The 16,204-nt window shown below is 61.9% G+C and overlaps 1 protein-coding gene across 1 annotated transcript; it reads right to left on the bottom strand.

Annotated features, from left to right (window-relative positions):
- Window positions 1-785: 785 nt before the first annotated feature.
- LOC112830318 (uncharacterized) lies at window positions 786-6,297 on the bottom strand. The gene is made up of 2 exons (XM_025880075.2): window positions 6,054-6,297; window positions 786-4,457 (listed from the first exon to the last, which is right to left on the bottom strand). Exon 2 carries the CDS (start codon window positions 4,388-4,390, stop codon window positions 3,161-3,163), a length of 1,230 nt encoding a protein of 409 aa, XP_025735860.1. The 5' UTR covers window positions 4,391-4,457; window positions 6,054-6,297; the 3' UTR covers window positions 786-3,160.
- Between the last annotated feature and the right edge of the window lie 9,907 nt (window positions 6,298-16,204).

Genomic DNA, 16,204 nt, shown 5'->3' on the forward strand with positions numbered 1-16,204 from the left:
GCACCAAGACTGAGTGCTGGCCCCGGACAGCAGCTGGGTACCTCGTGACCAGCAGCCTGGCGAGGTCCTCCCAGGACTGCAGTGTTAGAGGCTCAGCCCCTCTTTGGGGTTCTCAGGCCCCAGCCTTCCTGAGGTCACCCCACTGAGAACCAGCCCAGGACAGACATCTTCAGGAGATGCAGCTCCCAGGGGGTGCATTTGGGTGCTCTGCAGGGCTAGCTGAGGGGCTGGCCTGGGTGGACAATGGAGGTCAGGCAGGCAGTGGCCTCTCCTCCTTCATGTGGAGGCCACTGCTCCTGGGTGCAGCAGGTATGCGTGGGGGTGGGAACACCAGCAGCCTGCGGACAGGGGGCCTCAGACCCCCGACCACTGACCACTGGTGTGGGTAAGGACAAGGGTCAGGGCAGGCAGGGTGGCTTGGGGCAGCCCCGCGTCCAGGCTGCTGGGTGTGCTGGGGTCCCTGCCCTCTGGAGCCACGGGTCTGGGTCATGCAACCCGGGGGTAGGTGTTGGCTGGGGGTGTGGGGCAGAGTGCAGCCAGCCCCAGACCCTGCTCCGCTGAGGGCACTGGGGGTGCCACTCCCCTAGGCCTAGCGTCTCCGCAAGCCTGACACGGCCCGGCCCCAGCAGGGGATCTGTGCAAGAACTGGACACATGCCGCATGGGGAGCGGGAGGAGGAGTCCAGGCTGGAGGCCGAGGGCCCCACAGGCCCAGCCTCCTTGGCCTTCTGAGCTGGCACAATCTGAAAGCCGCCAGAGCAAAAGATCAACGGTCCTATAAAGTGGTTCATTTAGACGTTTTCTCTTTATGGTGTGCACAACTGTGTTATTTCATGACCTTAAAAACCACAGCCTTTTGAAGTGACAGGACTTTGTCGTCTCTCTTTCATCTGTCTGCTGTCTCTGGGCCACACGGCACAGCACTGTAGGGTGGGAATACTGCCTGAGGAGTGGGGGGCCGTGTGTGCATGTGGGGGCCCCTGCACACAGCTGGGCTTTGGCCCGCAGGCCCCCAGCACCAACCCCAGACAGAGCAGCCACTGATATGGCCTGGATTGGGCCCTCGGTGTCCGTGAGGACCGTGTGTGCCCTCTGGGAGCTTGGCCCTGGCCCACAGTGGGTATGGATGGGCCTGTTGGGTCCCCGTCCCATGCCACAACTGTGGGGGCTGGAGGGTCCCCACTGCTCCTGGGAGGCTCTTGCTCAGCCTGGGGCCCAGACCATGCCCCCTGCTTTGGACATCTCAGAGACCAGGTGCTGGGGCCCCTTGGAGTGGATCCTGGTGCCAAGCACTGCCCCCAAGAAAGTTCTGGCACCCAAAGCCACCCAGCAAGCCCTGGGGTTCACGGGACCATCCCCTACTTGGCAGGTCCTCCTGTGACCTGGGGTCCTACCTTGTGCCTTTGCTCACACTGCCCCCTTGCCCAGAGCCCCTCCCTTTTCTGCCCCTCACACACCTGCCTCTGGCCAGTCTCCTGTTGAGGGCGACCCTCCTGGGGCAGTCCTGGCCCCAGGAGAGAGGCGAGCAGTCCAGCCTCTGTGTTCCATTAACACGTGTTAAGTGTCCAGGCTGCTGAGTGGGGAGCTTTGGTTTAGCAACAGACCACAGGATCTGCTGTGCTTCCACAAGAGAAGTTGAAATAGAGAAGTTTGTTGCTCACGGGTCCTGGAGGAGGTGTGTGCATGCCTGGAGAGGCCACGTCAAGGTAGTGTGGTCAAGGCAGAGTGCAGACAAGGCAGGATCAGAAGCTCCCACCAATACCACGGTCTCTGGGTGGGGTGCTCTGAGGATCCTGAGCTAGGACCAGATTGGTCAGTTCAAACCACAAGAGCAAGGTTTTGGTAAGACCCATGGTGTGGGCTGGGGGGTCTTATCTAAGGGGCACGTAAGGAGAAGGTCCTGGGAGGTGGGCACAGGGTAAGGGCTGCTCGGGGGTCAGATGAGGGACTTGCTGCTCTGTGGCTGTGGCCTGGGCCCGAGCTTGCAAACCAGAGTAGCTGAGCCAAATACTCACCAGTGTGGCACTGGGCCACAAGCCCAAGGGAAGCCCAGGCGTTCTGGGGACATGTGCCCAGCACTAACTTCAAATCTGTCGGGAGGTCACCTGCCAACTGCTCATTTACAGACAGATGAGCTGAGGCTCAAGGCAGCGCCCCGGGGGCCACCCCTCATTTCCAAAGGCCTGCCCTGGCGCTCTGCTGGAGCCGAGGGGGTCTCTGGAGCCTGACTGACCTTCACATGGGCACGGGCATGGGTTGTGAGGGTCTCACCCCCACCCACTGGGCAGGGCTCAGAGCGGAGGGGGCCGTGCAGCTCGGCCTCGCGGTGCCCCCTGTTCTGCCCCGACAGACAGAACCAGCTCAAGCGTTTCATGTTCTTGTCTGCAGATAGTTCCCTGTTCTCACGGGGAAGGGCGTCGGCAGAAGCCCAGAAACACCAGGGTGCGGAGTGACGTCTGAGCCCAGGAAGCCAGACTTCAGGGTGAGCGGGCAAGGATGGAGAACATAGCTCCACCAGGCGACAGCCCCCAGGCACAGGCACACCCTCCGCCCTGGAAAGGGAGGCCGGGAGGGAGCAGAGACCCAGGTGTGACGGGGCGTCCCCACTGAGGACACACGCTGGCCTTATCGTTCCCAGCCATGGACGGCTGTGGCTGGCCCCTCACAGGCTCTCAGAGTCGACAGCTGTGTGTTGGTGCCCTGAGAGCGGAGGGTGAACGGCCCAGGGTCCTTTCGCTCGGCCTGGTGCCCCCGCTCACCCCAGCATCACCATGCTCCGTGTCCCAGGACGAGGGGCAGGTGCCTGGAAGAGCTGCTCAGGGAGGGGGCCACAGGGAGCCAGCATGGTCTGCCCTGGTCCCCTGGACACGAACCGGCCACCCAGACAGCGGCAGTGACCGTCTCCTCCTCAAGAGCAGGCCAGATCCTAAGGGGACCTGCTGCTTTCCCCAGCCTCCCCTCACATAGTCTCATCAAAAAGCCCCTCCCCAAACAGTCGGCCACCTGGGCTGACGTGGCCACCTCTGCCTTCAGAGCAGGCTGTGGGGCCCTCGGCGAGGGTGAAAGTCCTGACCAGACGTGAGGGTCCCGTGTACACCACCTGGGTCTCGGGGAGGCCATGCCTGCAGGGCCAGCCACGGCCCCAGGGGCCCCTCCTGTCGTCACACGGGGTTAACCCCAAGACCCTCGTGTTTCATCAGCTGCAGAGAGACGAACTGGCAGAAGCACAGGCCCAGCTCCAGGTGGCCTGGAGCCCCCTGGGTGTCCTCGCAGGCGGGGAAGTGTGCGTGGGCCACGCAGCAGGTGTAGCTGGACGAGAAGCGCAGGAGGGCCTCCCGGAACAGGGCCTCGCCCTGTGGGGCCTGCAGGAAGACCTGCCTGCAGTCCCCCAGCAGCACGTACACGAAGTGCAGCTTGTTCATGGTGTCACAGCCCATCAGCAGGGAGTGGGGCGCCAGCAGGACGTTGGCCTCGCCCACTCTGAGCTCCAGCTCCCGCATCTTCTTCCGAGAAAACCTCCTGAACCAGCACAGGCTGTTGACCCCCAAGGCGACGAGGAGAGGGCAGAAAAAGACCGTGACGGCGATGAGGAGGAAGCGCTCCGCCGGCGGGTTTCGCTGCACCCCCAGCATCACAGGGAGGAGAAGCATCCCCAAGGAGAGGATGATCAGGAAGACGCCCAGTGGGACCCTGCAGCCCAGGTATCGGAGGCAGGACCTGGGGGACTGCACCCCATTCAGGATGCCCACGGCATGCCTGTACACCTCGGGGTCCTCCAACACCTCCTTCAAGGGGTCGGGGACACCCAGGGTGCTGAAGGACCCCACCTTCCACGAGGGTAGGCTGTCCCTGTTGATGCAGTTCAGGGTCAGGAGGGTCTTCCCGCTGTAGAGGGAGGGCGTCGGGTGCCGGGCGGGCAGGGCGCGCGTCAGCCTGTGGTTGGGCTGGCACAGGAGATGCTGCACCTTGAGGTGGAAGCGGCTGTCTGTGGCCTCCAGGTAGGTCAGGTGGCTGAGGTGCAGCGGGATCTGGCAGGGCCGCAGCAGGACCGGGATGACCGGCTTCCTCTCCAAGCAGTAGCCGAACAGGGACAGGTCGGCCTCCAGGAGGCACCACCTACTCTGCACAAAGTCCTGGCTCAGCACCAGCAGCACCTTCTGGCTCTGCTGGATACACTCGGCCATGTTCTCCAGGACGTTCCTGCCCGGGGTGAAGTCCCGCTCGTGCAGGCAGATTCTCAGCCCCGGGAGGTCGGCTTCCAGGCGGCTGATGAGCCCGTGCGTCCACACGGCATCCATGCTGCTGTAACTCACAAACAGGTGGAACTTCTCGCCAGGCTTCAGTGGGGAGATGGCCGGGGCCACCCCTTCCTCCGCAGGGCCAGGATCCATGGGTGCTGCCTGGGAATCCAGCCCTGGAAGCCGCCTCTGGTCTCCAGGGAAGAAAACCACCCTCGGGCTGCAAGAGATGGAGACAGACTGACTGGGCAGACTACGGGACCACCAGCTTGGAAAGCCGTGCACAGCCCCTGGGACCACTCGCCCAAACCTGCCAGGAGATGGACAGTGACCAGACGTGAGGGTCCTGTGTGCACCAGCTTTCCCACTCACCGCTCCCCCTTCCACCTCAGGAGAAAGCCAGCATGCTCCCTGGACCAACCTCAAGGGTGCCCCTCTTCCAGCTCTGTGCTCCCAGCCTCCATCGGGGCCCCTGAGCCCCCTTCCCAGCACGACGTCTCCTACTCCCCTGCCTGCCCCTGGGTCTCTGCCACACACACGTGTCATGGGACCCCCAATTCAGTGCACTCTGAGGAATCAGCCTCATCTGGGGGGGGGGCCTTCCTTGATGTCCACAAGACATTGGCTTTGAAAGGCTTGGTGCACATGGTGGCCACACCTTCCCGTCCTTTCTTTCTCTTCATTTGTGGTTCATGTGGTTCCTGGGAAGGAGGGGTTGCTATAGACTGGATGTTTGTGTCCCCCAAATTCGCATGTGGAAGCCCTAACCCCCAGGTGATGGTACTGGGAGGTGATTGGGGCATGAGGGTGGAGCCCCATGGATGGGGTGAGTGCCCTTATAAAGAGGCCCCGGAGGGCGCCCTCAGCCCTCCACCGGTGAGGATGCAGCGAGCAGGCAAGCCAGGAGGTGGCCGCACCAGAAGCTGACCATGCTGACGCCCTGACCCCAGAACGCCAGTCTCCAGACTGAGAAATGACTGTTGCTTAAGCCCCCAGACTACGGCGCTATGTCCGGAGCCCAAGGGGACGAAGACGGGTCTTCGATAATACTTGCTCCAGAAAAGCAGTCACACTTTCCAGAAAGCACTAGAACTGTCTCTGTGCCGCTCGAGACCCTCATGTCGAGATCTTGCTGTTCAGACTCAGTGGACAGAGCACTGAGCTGCAACTCTGGCCACCAGAGGTCTGTCTGCTCGTTTCCAAGGAGGCTCATCGAGCACCATCTCCCCAGGACTCACGGCGGAGGTTTTCTCGATTTTCTGATGTGCCCACAGCTAGCTGAGGTGACCCTGCCCAGACACCCTGCCCACTGGAGCCCTGCACACCCACATGGCAGCTGGTGTGACGGCCAGCCTCACAGGCACACCGTGGGCCGAGATGCCACTCTGCCAGGCAGTCCCCCGCTGAGACCCCTCCCCTCTTGGGTGAGCAGGAGCAGGGAAGTCAGAGGAGGACCAGTGAGCCACTCTGGGAAATGAAGGAGGAAGGAGCCCATCTGCCCACTCCCTGCTTCCACAGGGACCCCTATCTCCACCTGCTCTACCTGGTGACTGGGAGGAAGGCACCCACATGGGGGTGACAAGGAGGGGACTCATCCCATAGCCCAGCCGGCACAGCACTGGGCTGGAACCTTTGCACGAGGCCACGGTGTCCACCCTTCCTGCCCAGCAAGCCCTGGTGCGTGGGCAGCATCCCCCAGACCACCCCCTTCCAGGTGGCACGAACACCAGGGGAGCAAGGCTCTGGGGGACACACTTGGAAAGCCTGCTCTCACAGGGTTCCCGCTCCGGGAAGGCTGGCCACCCCTTCCTCTCACCGAGTGGGTAAGGACGTGTCCAGGAGGCACCTGCACCTGCTCCGCCACGGTTAAGTGCTGGGACTCGGACACGATCCTGGGCCCCGAGGGCCTGAAGAGTGCAGGCTCTCGGCCAGCCGGCACCGCTCGGTCCTCACTGCTGCTCCTCATGCGGGTCCTCAGGGGAGGCCTGGGAGGCAGCTGGGGACCCTCCCCCACGCTGTCCCCAGACAGGAGGAAGTCTGCACCCAACACTTTCTAGAGGCTCTCTGCTGAAGCACAAGTAGTGGGAAGGCGAAAGAAGGAAGTGAATTGAGGAAGGCCCCGCCTGCAGGATGGGGCTGGGTGGGCAGAGGGAGAACAGGCACAGCACTGCCCCTTCTGAGAAAAGATTCTGGCTGGAGCCCCCGGGTCTGGAGGTCTGTGTGATGGGGACTTTGCTGGAGCCACGGGGCTTGCTGGCTGCTGGACCAGGCCCCTCCTGCTGGAAGAAGTGACGGGGATGACTAGGGGTGACTCGGTGTCTCCTGGTTGGGTTCGCTGGAGTGGGTCTGGCCAGGCGCAGGGGTGGCAGTGCATCCTCTGTGTCCCTGGGGCTGGCTGCACCCTCCAAGAGAAGATCCCAGCTGCTGGGCGGCCTCCCCAAATGGCCACGTGGGGCTCGGGCCACTTCCCCTGCTCCTGCCCTCTCAGACACAACAGCCTGGGAGCTGCACCCCTCCTGGCGGTTTCGGGAAACCCACCCGATAGCCCCATCACTGGCCCTTTCCCCAGTTCTACTCATAACCCAAGGGAGGAGCCATCTGTGTCCGTCGGGGCCCTGTCCCCTCCTCCAAGACCTCCTCCCACCTGAGCCAAAGGTGTGTCTCCAGAGGCTCCTCTCCAATCTGATCCATCACCCTACAGGCGATCACCTAAGGAAATCGCTCTTCAAACTCATACCTGAGGAAGAAACTCAAACTCACAAGCTACTGTGTTGCTCCTGGGAAACCAGCAAAGCCCAGAATTTATGAAGCAGCTTCTGCTGGTGATGCTGGGGAAGCTGGCACACACTATATGAACCACGGTGGCCCCTGAGTTGTCACCACTGGTTTAGAACACAACCCGGTAATGTCCTCCAAGAGGCATGGAGAGAGGGGTTTGCTCTTTGAGGACAGAATCCCATAGAAAAAAAAGCCATACGCCTAGCTGATGGATTCGTGCCTGAAATAATGGGACTTTGAGGGACGCACACTTCCAGCATTGTCACTTTTTGGAGGATGAAGATTTTCTTTTTTTTTTTTTTTAAGACTTTATTTATTTGAGAGAGAGAGAGAGAGAACAAGTACACAAGGGGGAGAGGGGCAGAGGGAGAGGGAGAAGCCGACTCCTGGGTGGGCTGAGGGTGGAGCCAGCCTGCAGGGCTGGGGGCTCAGGGCTCAGGGGCTCCGGGGCTGGGGGTGCGGCTCAGAGGCTCAGGGCTCTATCCCAGGACCCTGAGACCATGACCTGAGACAAATCAGACAATTAACCAACTGAGCCACCCAGGCACCCGGTATGAAGAAGATTTTCCACAACAACTAGTCCTTCGAGGGGCTCACCCCTCCCTGCACATCCTGCCCCCCTCCCCCCGATCAGATGGATGCCCACGCCTCACCAACACCCACTCTTCCAAAGCAAGGGTGGCCTGGGGTGCCACCCAATGAGGAGAGGAGCAGAAGCCTGTGGCCTCCCTGCTTCAGTTTCCTCTTCTGTTCAGCAGAAGCTAACAGGGCTCAGGGGTAGTTTCCACTTGCAGGAAGGAAGGGAGGGAGGGAGGGAGAAGCGGCTCCAAGGGAAAGCCCAGTCAGTGCTGCCCCTGGGAGGCAGAAGACACCACTGCTCTTTGCTCCTGTGACCTGGGCCGAGAGAGGGGTGGAGGGGGCATAACTCCCAGGCCCCTGACGGCTGGGGGCAGCCTGGGAAGGAGGTCTGCTGGCCAGAGCCCTCCCTGGCTGCACACCCACCTGCACTCCTGGGTCCTGTAGCACTTGGGGACACCCCTTCCTCCCCCCACTTTCTGCGGTCACACTTACGCAGGTCTGGGAGGGTGGGGTGGTCCCAGACCCAGACTTCATTTCCCTACCGGAGGATTTTTACAACCCCCCCCCCCATACACAGGCACTCACACCCAGGCCTCCAGGGGACCCTGCTGAGCCCAGGCCCGGCTCAGACCCGGGGCTCCAAACCCAAGCCTGGGGGTGGGGAGAGCACAGGAGTGGCAGGTGGGGGGTTCAAAGGTGGACCCTCCCGTTTCACACCCCCCACCCTCCTCGTTAACTCTGCTTCCCTAGCAGACAGCTGTCGGCTCTTCACCAAAGCTTGTTTGCTCCTTAGCGGTTAAGTGCCGTGGGCCGGGTTCCCAGGGATCCCTGGGGTCTCAGAGCAGCACGATCCACTCTGGCTTCCCAGCTCCCAGAGTTCCAATATGTGCTGGGCGGCTCTGACAGGTCAGCCGCTGCCTCTGACCCAGTTCGGCAGGGCCCCGCTCCTCTGGGGGTGGCAGTGGGGGAGGAGGTGACCGTGGGGGTGGGGGAGGGGGTCCCTGGCCTGGGCCCGCTCCATCCACCGTACTCCAGGCAGGTCACTGTGAGGGGTCCAGCACCAAGAAGAGGGGTCTGGACCAGCGAGGGGGAGCTGGGGAGGTGCCAGGGTGCGTGCAGCACAGCCCCGGCCGAGGTGGGGGTGAGATGCTGCAGGGAAGGTGACCCAACCCTCCCCTTCCATGGCTCCTCTGTCGAGGGTCAAGGCTGCTCACTGAGTGCAGACCCTTGGGGGTGGGCTGGGCATGGGCAGCCACCATGCCCTCCTCCCCGTCTGTAGTCAGGGACCCTCTGGGCCATGGTCAGTGGTCCTTGGGGCCTAGTCAGTGACACAGACATCATTGCAGTCCTGAGCTGTCAGCGACTCAGGGCAGACGTGCCTGCCTGAGCGACCGCCTTGCCCGCACCCCGCTTGGTTCAGGCCTCCCAGACCTCAGCGACTCCGCAGAGGGCACCGCTTTCCTGTGCCACCTGGGCTCCTGCTTCCCAGCTCTGCGCCCTGCCCTGGCACTCCGGAAGCTTCCGGGGCGGTGTGGCTCTCTGGGCCTGTCTTCACTTCTCTGTGGGCATGCTGCTCAGCGGCCAACCAAGAACAGCCTCCTCCCTGCCCCCCTCTGCACCCTGCTCCCGGTCCCCTCACCTTTTGACAGGTGACGGATTATCAAGGAAATGGGAGGAAGGAATGACAGGAGTTAGGGAGAGAAGGGGAGGGAAGGGAGAGGGGAAGGAGGAAAAGAAGGGAGAGGGAGACAGAGCAGGGAGGGAAGAGGGGGCTGTGGGCCGCGGCCTCGTGGGGCAGCCACGGGCAGGTTCGTCCCTCCCACAGGCAGGGACGGGCCCCAGTTCCCGTCATCCCGGGCCGGTGCTGGGGGGGGGCTGGAGAGGAGAGCAGAGGGAGGGAGGGGGCAGAGAACCCGGTGCTGGAGGAAGGTGGCAGAAGGCAGGTGGTCATTAGGCTGCTGGCCAGGTCCAGGTGGCAATGGCGCTGCTCCCCGGGCCCACATGGGGGCAGCCAGGGCCTCTTGCTTGCCCTTCCAGCCAGACCTGGCCCAGTCCTGAGTGCATCCAAGGGCCATCAGCCCAGTCTGGTGGGAGAGCTGAGTGCGGACATGACCACATCCTGGGTTCCTGGAGCGCCTGCGGCCCCTGCCCGTGTGTTAGTGGGGACAGTCTGGAAAGCAAGCCCGTGCTCCCAGCACTCGAGGCCAGAATGTGTAGGGCCGGGACACAAGAGGCGGGGTGCTGCCGCACTGGGGTGGTCCCGCCCATCACCTGGCTGCCCTGTCCCTTGGTGGTCACACCATTTCCCAGCCCACGGCTATCAGGCATCTGAGGTAGGGCTGACTCGGTCAGGGAAGAACAGAGATTGTAAGGCTTCCTGCGACCCTAGCTCTGCTCTTTGACTATCCACGTGGCCGTGGGACAGACCCTTAAACTCAGGTGGCTCAGCTGGGAAGGGCAGACGCTGCCTCTCTGAGGTCAAGGGCAGGGCTTTGGCCAAGCAAGGTGGCAGGGAGCTTTGTTTGACCTAAAGTTTCTGGGGGTTTTTGTTGTTGTTGTTTTATTAATGTGTTGCCACATTTTAAAACTAGCAGTTTGGCCCCAGCAAAGGTCCAGGAACACCCCCTCCTTCCCAGGCACTGAAGGAAGTTCAGAGTCAGGTCGGGAGGTGGAGCCTGGCCAGAAGGCAGCTGAGACGCCACCAGGGTGGGTCTGTGGTCCGCGGGAGTAGAGGACACAGATGCTCCTGCTAGGACACATCCTCCGGGGCCCTGAGAACATGCTGTTCTATAGCATTACCCATAAAATACGATGGCATGTTACCCACGATAGCGAGACTGTGGGATCGACCCAGACGTCCCACAGCTGATGAAGGTCAATCTGCACAATGGAGTGTGGCCCAGCCACCGAAGGAACAAAGTGTGTTGTACATGCCGCAGTGTGCGTGAGCCTCGGGAAGCAGCATCTGGAGTGAAAGGGGCCAGGCACAAAGACCACATCCTGTCTGATTCCGTTTACCGGTGATGTGCGCAACAGGCAAATCCAGCTAGAAAGTAGATTAGCGGTTGCCAGGGCAGGGGCCAGGGGCAGAGGGGAAAAGGGAACGGCAGCTAATGGCGGACGGGGTTTCTTACCAGGACCGGGACAATGTTCTGGAATTAGAGAATTGTGACAGCCGCACAACCTTGTGGATACACTAAAACCCACTAAAATGCATACTTTAGAATGGTAAATTTTATGTTCTGTGTATTATATTTCAACTAAAACAAATCAAGATGGCATAGGAAAGGTAGGGCTGTGTAAGCAAAGCGCTGGGAACTCAGGAGGTGTAGGTGCTGCCGACCAGAAATGCAGCTGGATCAGCAGGGAGGAAGTGCCACCTGCCGGAGCCACGGAGCCACACCAGCCAAGCCCTCTGGAGCTTTGTGTGTTTTCTTCAAAGACAGCCAAGAGAGCCACTGTGCCCCAGCTCGGGGCTTGGGCTGTAATTCTCGGCCCGCTCCTCCCCTCCAGATCTGGAGAACCAGAGAGTGAGCCAGCACCACTCCCGCGCCTCTCCTGCTCACCTCCCAGCCCCCGTGACCACACTGTCCTGAGGTAGGTCCTCACCTCTCCTGAAGGACAGGTGGCTCTCCTCCTTCCTTCTCATTAAGGCTGAACCGGAAGACCTCGGCGCTGCTGTCCGAGCCTCTTTGAACGGTGTCTGGATGGCCACGGGTGTCTCCTGGGTGCGGAGGGACCCCACTGGCTCCAGGCCCTCCCCTCCTCCGCCCCTTCACTCCCAGGGCTCAGACCTGCCCCCCCGCCACACCCAGAAGGGATCCTTGCTTCAAAGGCCTCTGATGTGGGGATGGGAGGGGAGCCCCTGCCAGGTAAGGGGAGGTGGAGACGGGCCTTCCTGACGACCAGGATCAGAGACTGTGCTGGGCATCGTGCTCCATGTTGAGCTGGGTCCCAGAACACAGAGAGCCTCGGGTGGGGGCCCCTCCCAGAGCCTGGATGGAGGGAAGTCCCCATGTCTGCACCACAGGCTCTGGGGACATCCCCCCTCCCCACCCACGGCTCAGACAGAGCTGCCTCTCACTTTGTGTGCAGCCCAGCATCCACTTCTCCTCATTCACGGCCTTAGCAGGATGCTGCCCCCCAGCCCTTGGTCAGCCACCTCCTGTCTGGCAGGAGGTGTCAAGTTTCTGCCAAGGGGGGGATCCTGGGCACTGGGGTCCCTGGTGGCTGGTAGAGAACGTGCTGCCCACAGCCTGGTAGCTTGGCCAAGGTCGTTGGGGTCACTCAGGAGGCCAGGTGTCCTTGGCAGCCCACAGCCACAGAGGGGGCACCATGTGGTCCCAGCCCTGAGACCGCAACCATGGTCCTGGCAACAGGGGGAGGCCTGAGGCTGAGGGGTCTCTCTCGGCGCTGACCCCTGGTCCTTCCTCTTGGGGAGCCCTCTCCAAGGACTCCAAAGGCTCGAGGACATCTCCAGCCCCACTGACGTGCCACGTGAGTGCGTGCGGCCCTGAGTCTGAGGGTGGGGCAAGAAGGGCGCAGGCACGGGGCTGGCCTGTGGTCAGAGGGCAGGGAGCATTCAGGGCTTTCCTTCTCAGTGGGCCCCGTGCAGACCAGACGCGCCCCTAGGCAGCGGTGGGGAAGCTGCTGGTCTGGGTGGGCTTGAGTCCAAACGCTGTCCTAGAAAAGCTCAAGAGAAAGAGATGGAAACCCCGTTAGCCCTCCCCTGGGCTGAGCCCCTAGAAGCAAATCAGCGGATCCCGACGCAGCCCCTCTGGCTACGTGGACAGTGTCCCTCACTGCCCACCTGAGAGCCTGGTGGGTCAGTGCCCCGGTGCTGTTTCTGCCCCTTCCCCCACGCCAGCAAGGGGGGAGACACATCTGCCTCCTCTGGGGCTGAACTCTGGGCCCACGAGGGCAGGGCCTGCTCTGGGTGCACCCCAGCCCAGATTTGGTCCCGACCCTGCCATGTCCGTCACTGTCTGGGTTGGAGCGGCCCTACAGCGTGAGGAAGCCAGGTCCTGTCTCCACTCTGGCTTGGCTGTCCTGACACCCCTTCCCCACACGCCCTCAGGAGGTCGAAGGCCAGGGGGCGGCTCCAGCTTACCCCAGCGACCAAGGTCAGGTGCTTCCTCTCAGCGGGTAGGAGATGTCCTGCTCTCGGGTCCCTTCACTGAGGGGGGAGCCTGGAAGTCAGACCCGACACTGTGCTCTGCCACCCAGGCCAGCCCCCCGTGCCTCACCAGCCCTCACGCTCACGTCTGAACCCAGAGGAAAAGCTCACATCTGCTCGGCGTCAACAAAGTGTTTCTTTTGACTTCCTTCTGGACGGAGAACAATGTCTGACCCAGAAAACTGTCACAGAGCTTGTCCCGCGCACAGTTGCAGTGGGAGCCGCTGGGGGCCGTGAGAAACTGCGTGTCCGAGCTCATGGGTCTCCAGCTCCCGGCTGCACAGGAGCTGCAACAGGGCTCCCGAGGGCCACCATGGCTCACACGGTCCCAGGGGTGATTCACTACGTTAGGGCACACACAGGATGCTCCTTTCTTCACCTGCTTGCACCCTGAAGAGGGTTTGGAAACAGGTGCAGCTTGGCGCCGTCCCTACTGGGCCGGGAGGGGAGAGGCCGCTGCTGAAGGAAGCCCCCAGACTCGGGGGTGGAGAGACTGAGCGGGGGCCCCACATCCTTCCCCGGATTGTTCCCCAGCCCAGGACAGACACCTCCCTCCACCCATGGAGCTGGTCGGCAAGCCACTGGCCCAGTGACAGCCACAGCAGAGTGGAAGGGTGCTGCGTTGCACAGGAGAGGCAGGTCACAGCAGCCCCCAGGCGTGGCTGCCTCTGAGAGATGCTGCACCAGACCCTGGGCTGGGGGTGTCCCAGGGATGGGGAGCAGCAGTTTCCAGCCTTGCCCTGCTTATGAGCACCTGAAGCTCATTTGATCTCATTGGTGGGATGTGCTTCCTGCTACCTACAGGTTCCCAAGGGTCCAGACAGAGAACAGGTGTCCCAAGCGTAGCATGTTCCTAGTGCCCATGACCCTCAACAAGTTCATTCAACAGATGGTTGCTGAGTGCTTGCTGGTCCATGCTGAGGAACAGCTGGCAAACACAGGAACATCCACGCTCGTAGGAAGACAGAGAAAAGGGAGAGGGATGATCCTGTAAGTGGTCCTAAGGGCTGAGAAGGACAGGGGATGTGGCCACTGGTGGTCAGGGGAGACCTCCTGGGAAGGTGACATGGGGCAGGGCTGTGCACATGAAGGGGCACAAGGGGACTGTGGGGTCCTGGGGGCTAAGGTGAGCTGGGTTCCAGGTGAGGGTCTGGCAGGTGAGGCATGGATGGTCTCGTTCCCCTGGGATGTGGCCACCGCTGGGGGGACCCAGGGAGCTAGGAACCCAAGAGCCACAGGCCCAGTGGAGGACTGATGGGAAGCAAGGGAGGCCCTATGGGGGCCACGTCCACACATGGTGTGCCTTTGTCTGGTCTGCTGAAGTTCGCTGATGGAGGCGTGCCCCTGGTCAAGTGACATCTTTGCATTCATGATCCCAGATTTGGAGGCACCTGTGGCCCCTCCTGGTCCAGCGCCTGGGCACAGTCACAAGGTGGAGGCTGGTGCTAGACTTGAGAACCACCTCCTGGGGGCCCTGTCCAGGGGCCCCCACACTGGGCAGAGGAACAGCCAAACTGAGAGGCCCCAAACAGCAAGTAGAACCAAGAACCCTGTACGGCAAGGTTCGGAGGCTCACCGGGGCTGCGGGCAGGAGGGAAGGGTCATGTGTGGGGGGAGGGGAGAACCAGGTCCTGAGATGCATTCCCAGTGACCTGAACCCCATGTTGTTCTGCGATGCTCAGCTACAGGAAAAAGGGAGGGAAAGGCGGAGCCCAAGCCCCAGCAGGTGAACAAGGCCCAGGGAAACCAAAGCAAGAAGACCCTAGTAGAAGGATATCTGAGTGTCCACGGAATGCAGCCCGGGCACCAGACCCGGGGAGAAGGCTCCATTCTGCAGGGCCTCTCAAAAGCTGCCCATCCCCACCCAGCTCAGGGGGAGAAGGAGCCATCAGGGGCTGGCCTGCCTGCCCTCGTTCCCATGAGGCCAACCAGATGTGGGCTGCTGATGGGCTACGGCAATGGGCATCACCTGGGCCTCCTCAGCCCAGTGGCTGCCATGTGTCCACAGGTCCCAGTCCTCAAGACCAAGACAAACAGGAGTAAACTCGGAATCCGAGAGAGGCATCCAATAGCCCTGATGCAGAGCAAGGGCTCCAAGGAATCTCTCTCGGATTTTCAAGTGGGAGCACCGTGCCCAGAGCCACAGCCTCTAAATGAGAAGCATACCAGACTGAGACACACACCAGCCTTGTTCCTGCCTCACCTCTCCTATAGCACCTGCTCTGCCCACCCACCCACACCGCAAGCAAGAGCCAGCTGATTCCAGGACCCCGAGGGCTTCTGCTCCACTGGTCAGCCAGGCTGGCCCAACAGGTACTGTCCCCTCCATCAAGGTTGGTGGGCTCCAAGGTCTGGGAAGAGTGATCCTAGGTCTAGGGTGATGACCACATGGCATAGTATGGAGATGCCATGTCTGGGTCAGCCTTGGCAGGGCCTGGACACAGGGACGGGGGGCAGAACCAGCCTGCTTCCCCTCTACCTGCTATGCACCCCAGCATACAAGCCCACTCAGGGGCGGAGCATCCAGAAGGTGGTTTGTCTGGAGTCCACGAAGGGAGAGTGGCTGCTCTCACCAGGAAGATGTGGCCATCACTGGGTATGGTCAGCTGTTCTGAGCAGTTTGAGAAGGTAACAGAGCAAGGCCAGAACCTGATGCCCGCCTAGGAGGTCACTGGAGCCTGGACCCAGCATGAGTGGGGCAGGCAGGGGGTGGCCTGTGGGGAGACACGGCCCATGGTTGAGAGGCTATAGGGAGAAGAGCAGGGAAGGGAGAGTGGGGAAGAGCAGGGAAGGGAGAGTGGGCAGGGGCACGTAATGCTCAGAGGACAGGTTGGCATAGATTTAGGACTGACCTGAGGGAACCTTCATTCTTTGAGCTAACAAGAGGCTGCTATCTCCTGGGCTGGGGGGGCAGCCACTGTCGGAACGCCCCAGGGAATTCCAAGGGGCTGTAAGTCTAGGAGCCCGGACACCACCCAGTGCTGCCTGCATGTCTGGTCCTGGGTAGATACAGTTCTGACAAATGGCCATTGGGCTTTCCACATCTGTGCCTGCGGTCTCACTCAGGCCCTGCCAGGAGGTGTCTCCTGTGCTCTTTACCAGATGACCCAGTTCCCTGGACAGTGTTGCCTGACCTCTCAGAGTCCCTGAAGCCTGACCCCCAACCCAAAAGCCCAGGGCAGGCAAACCCCTTGTGCAGCCTGGGGCTAGGGGTGCAGCTTGAGGCTGGGGGATGGGGCAAGGGCTGGGGCTGGAGGTGCAGCCTGGGGCTGAGGGTACAGCCTGGGGCTGAGGGTGCAGCCTGGGGCTAGGTGTGCAACCTGGAGCTGGAGGTGCAGCCTAGGGCTGGGGGAGCAGCCTGGGGCTGGGGGTCCAGCCTGGGGCTGGGGGTGCTGCCTGGGGCTGGGGGTGCAGCCTGGGGCTGGGGATGCAGC

The sequence above is a fragment of the Callorhinus ursinus genome, unplaced genomic scaffold, assembly GCF_003265705.2.
Source record: "Callorhinus ursinus isolate GAN/ISIS: 27379988/994484 unplaced genomic scaffold, GSC_fseal_2.0 scaffold58, whole genome shotgun sequence".
In the NCBI taxonomy this organism is placed as follows: Eukaryota; Metazoa; Chordata; class Mammalia; order Carnivora; family Otariidae; genus Callorhinus; species Callorhinus ursinus.

Coding starts and splice junctions, on each gene's coding strand:
- LOC112830318 (XM_025880075.2), bottom strand. CDS start 4,390: ATGGATCCTGGCCCTGCGGAGGAAGGGGTGGCCCCGGCCATCTCCCCA.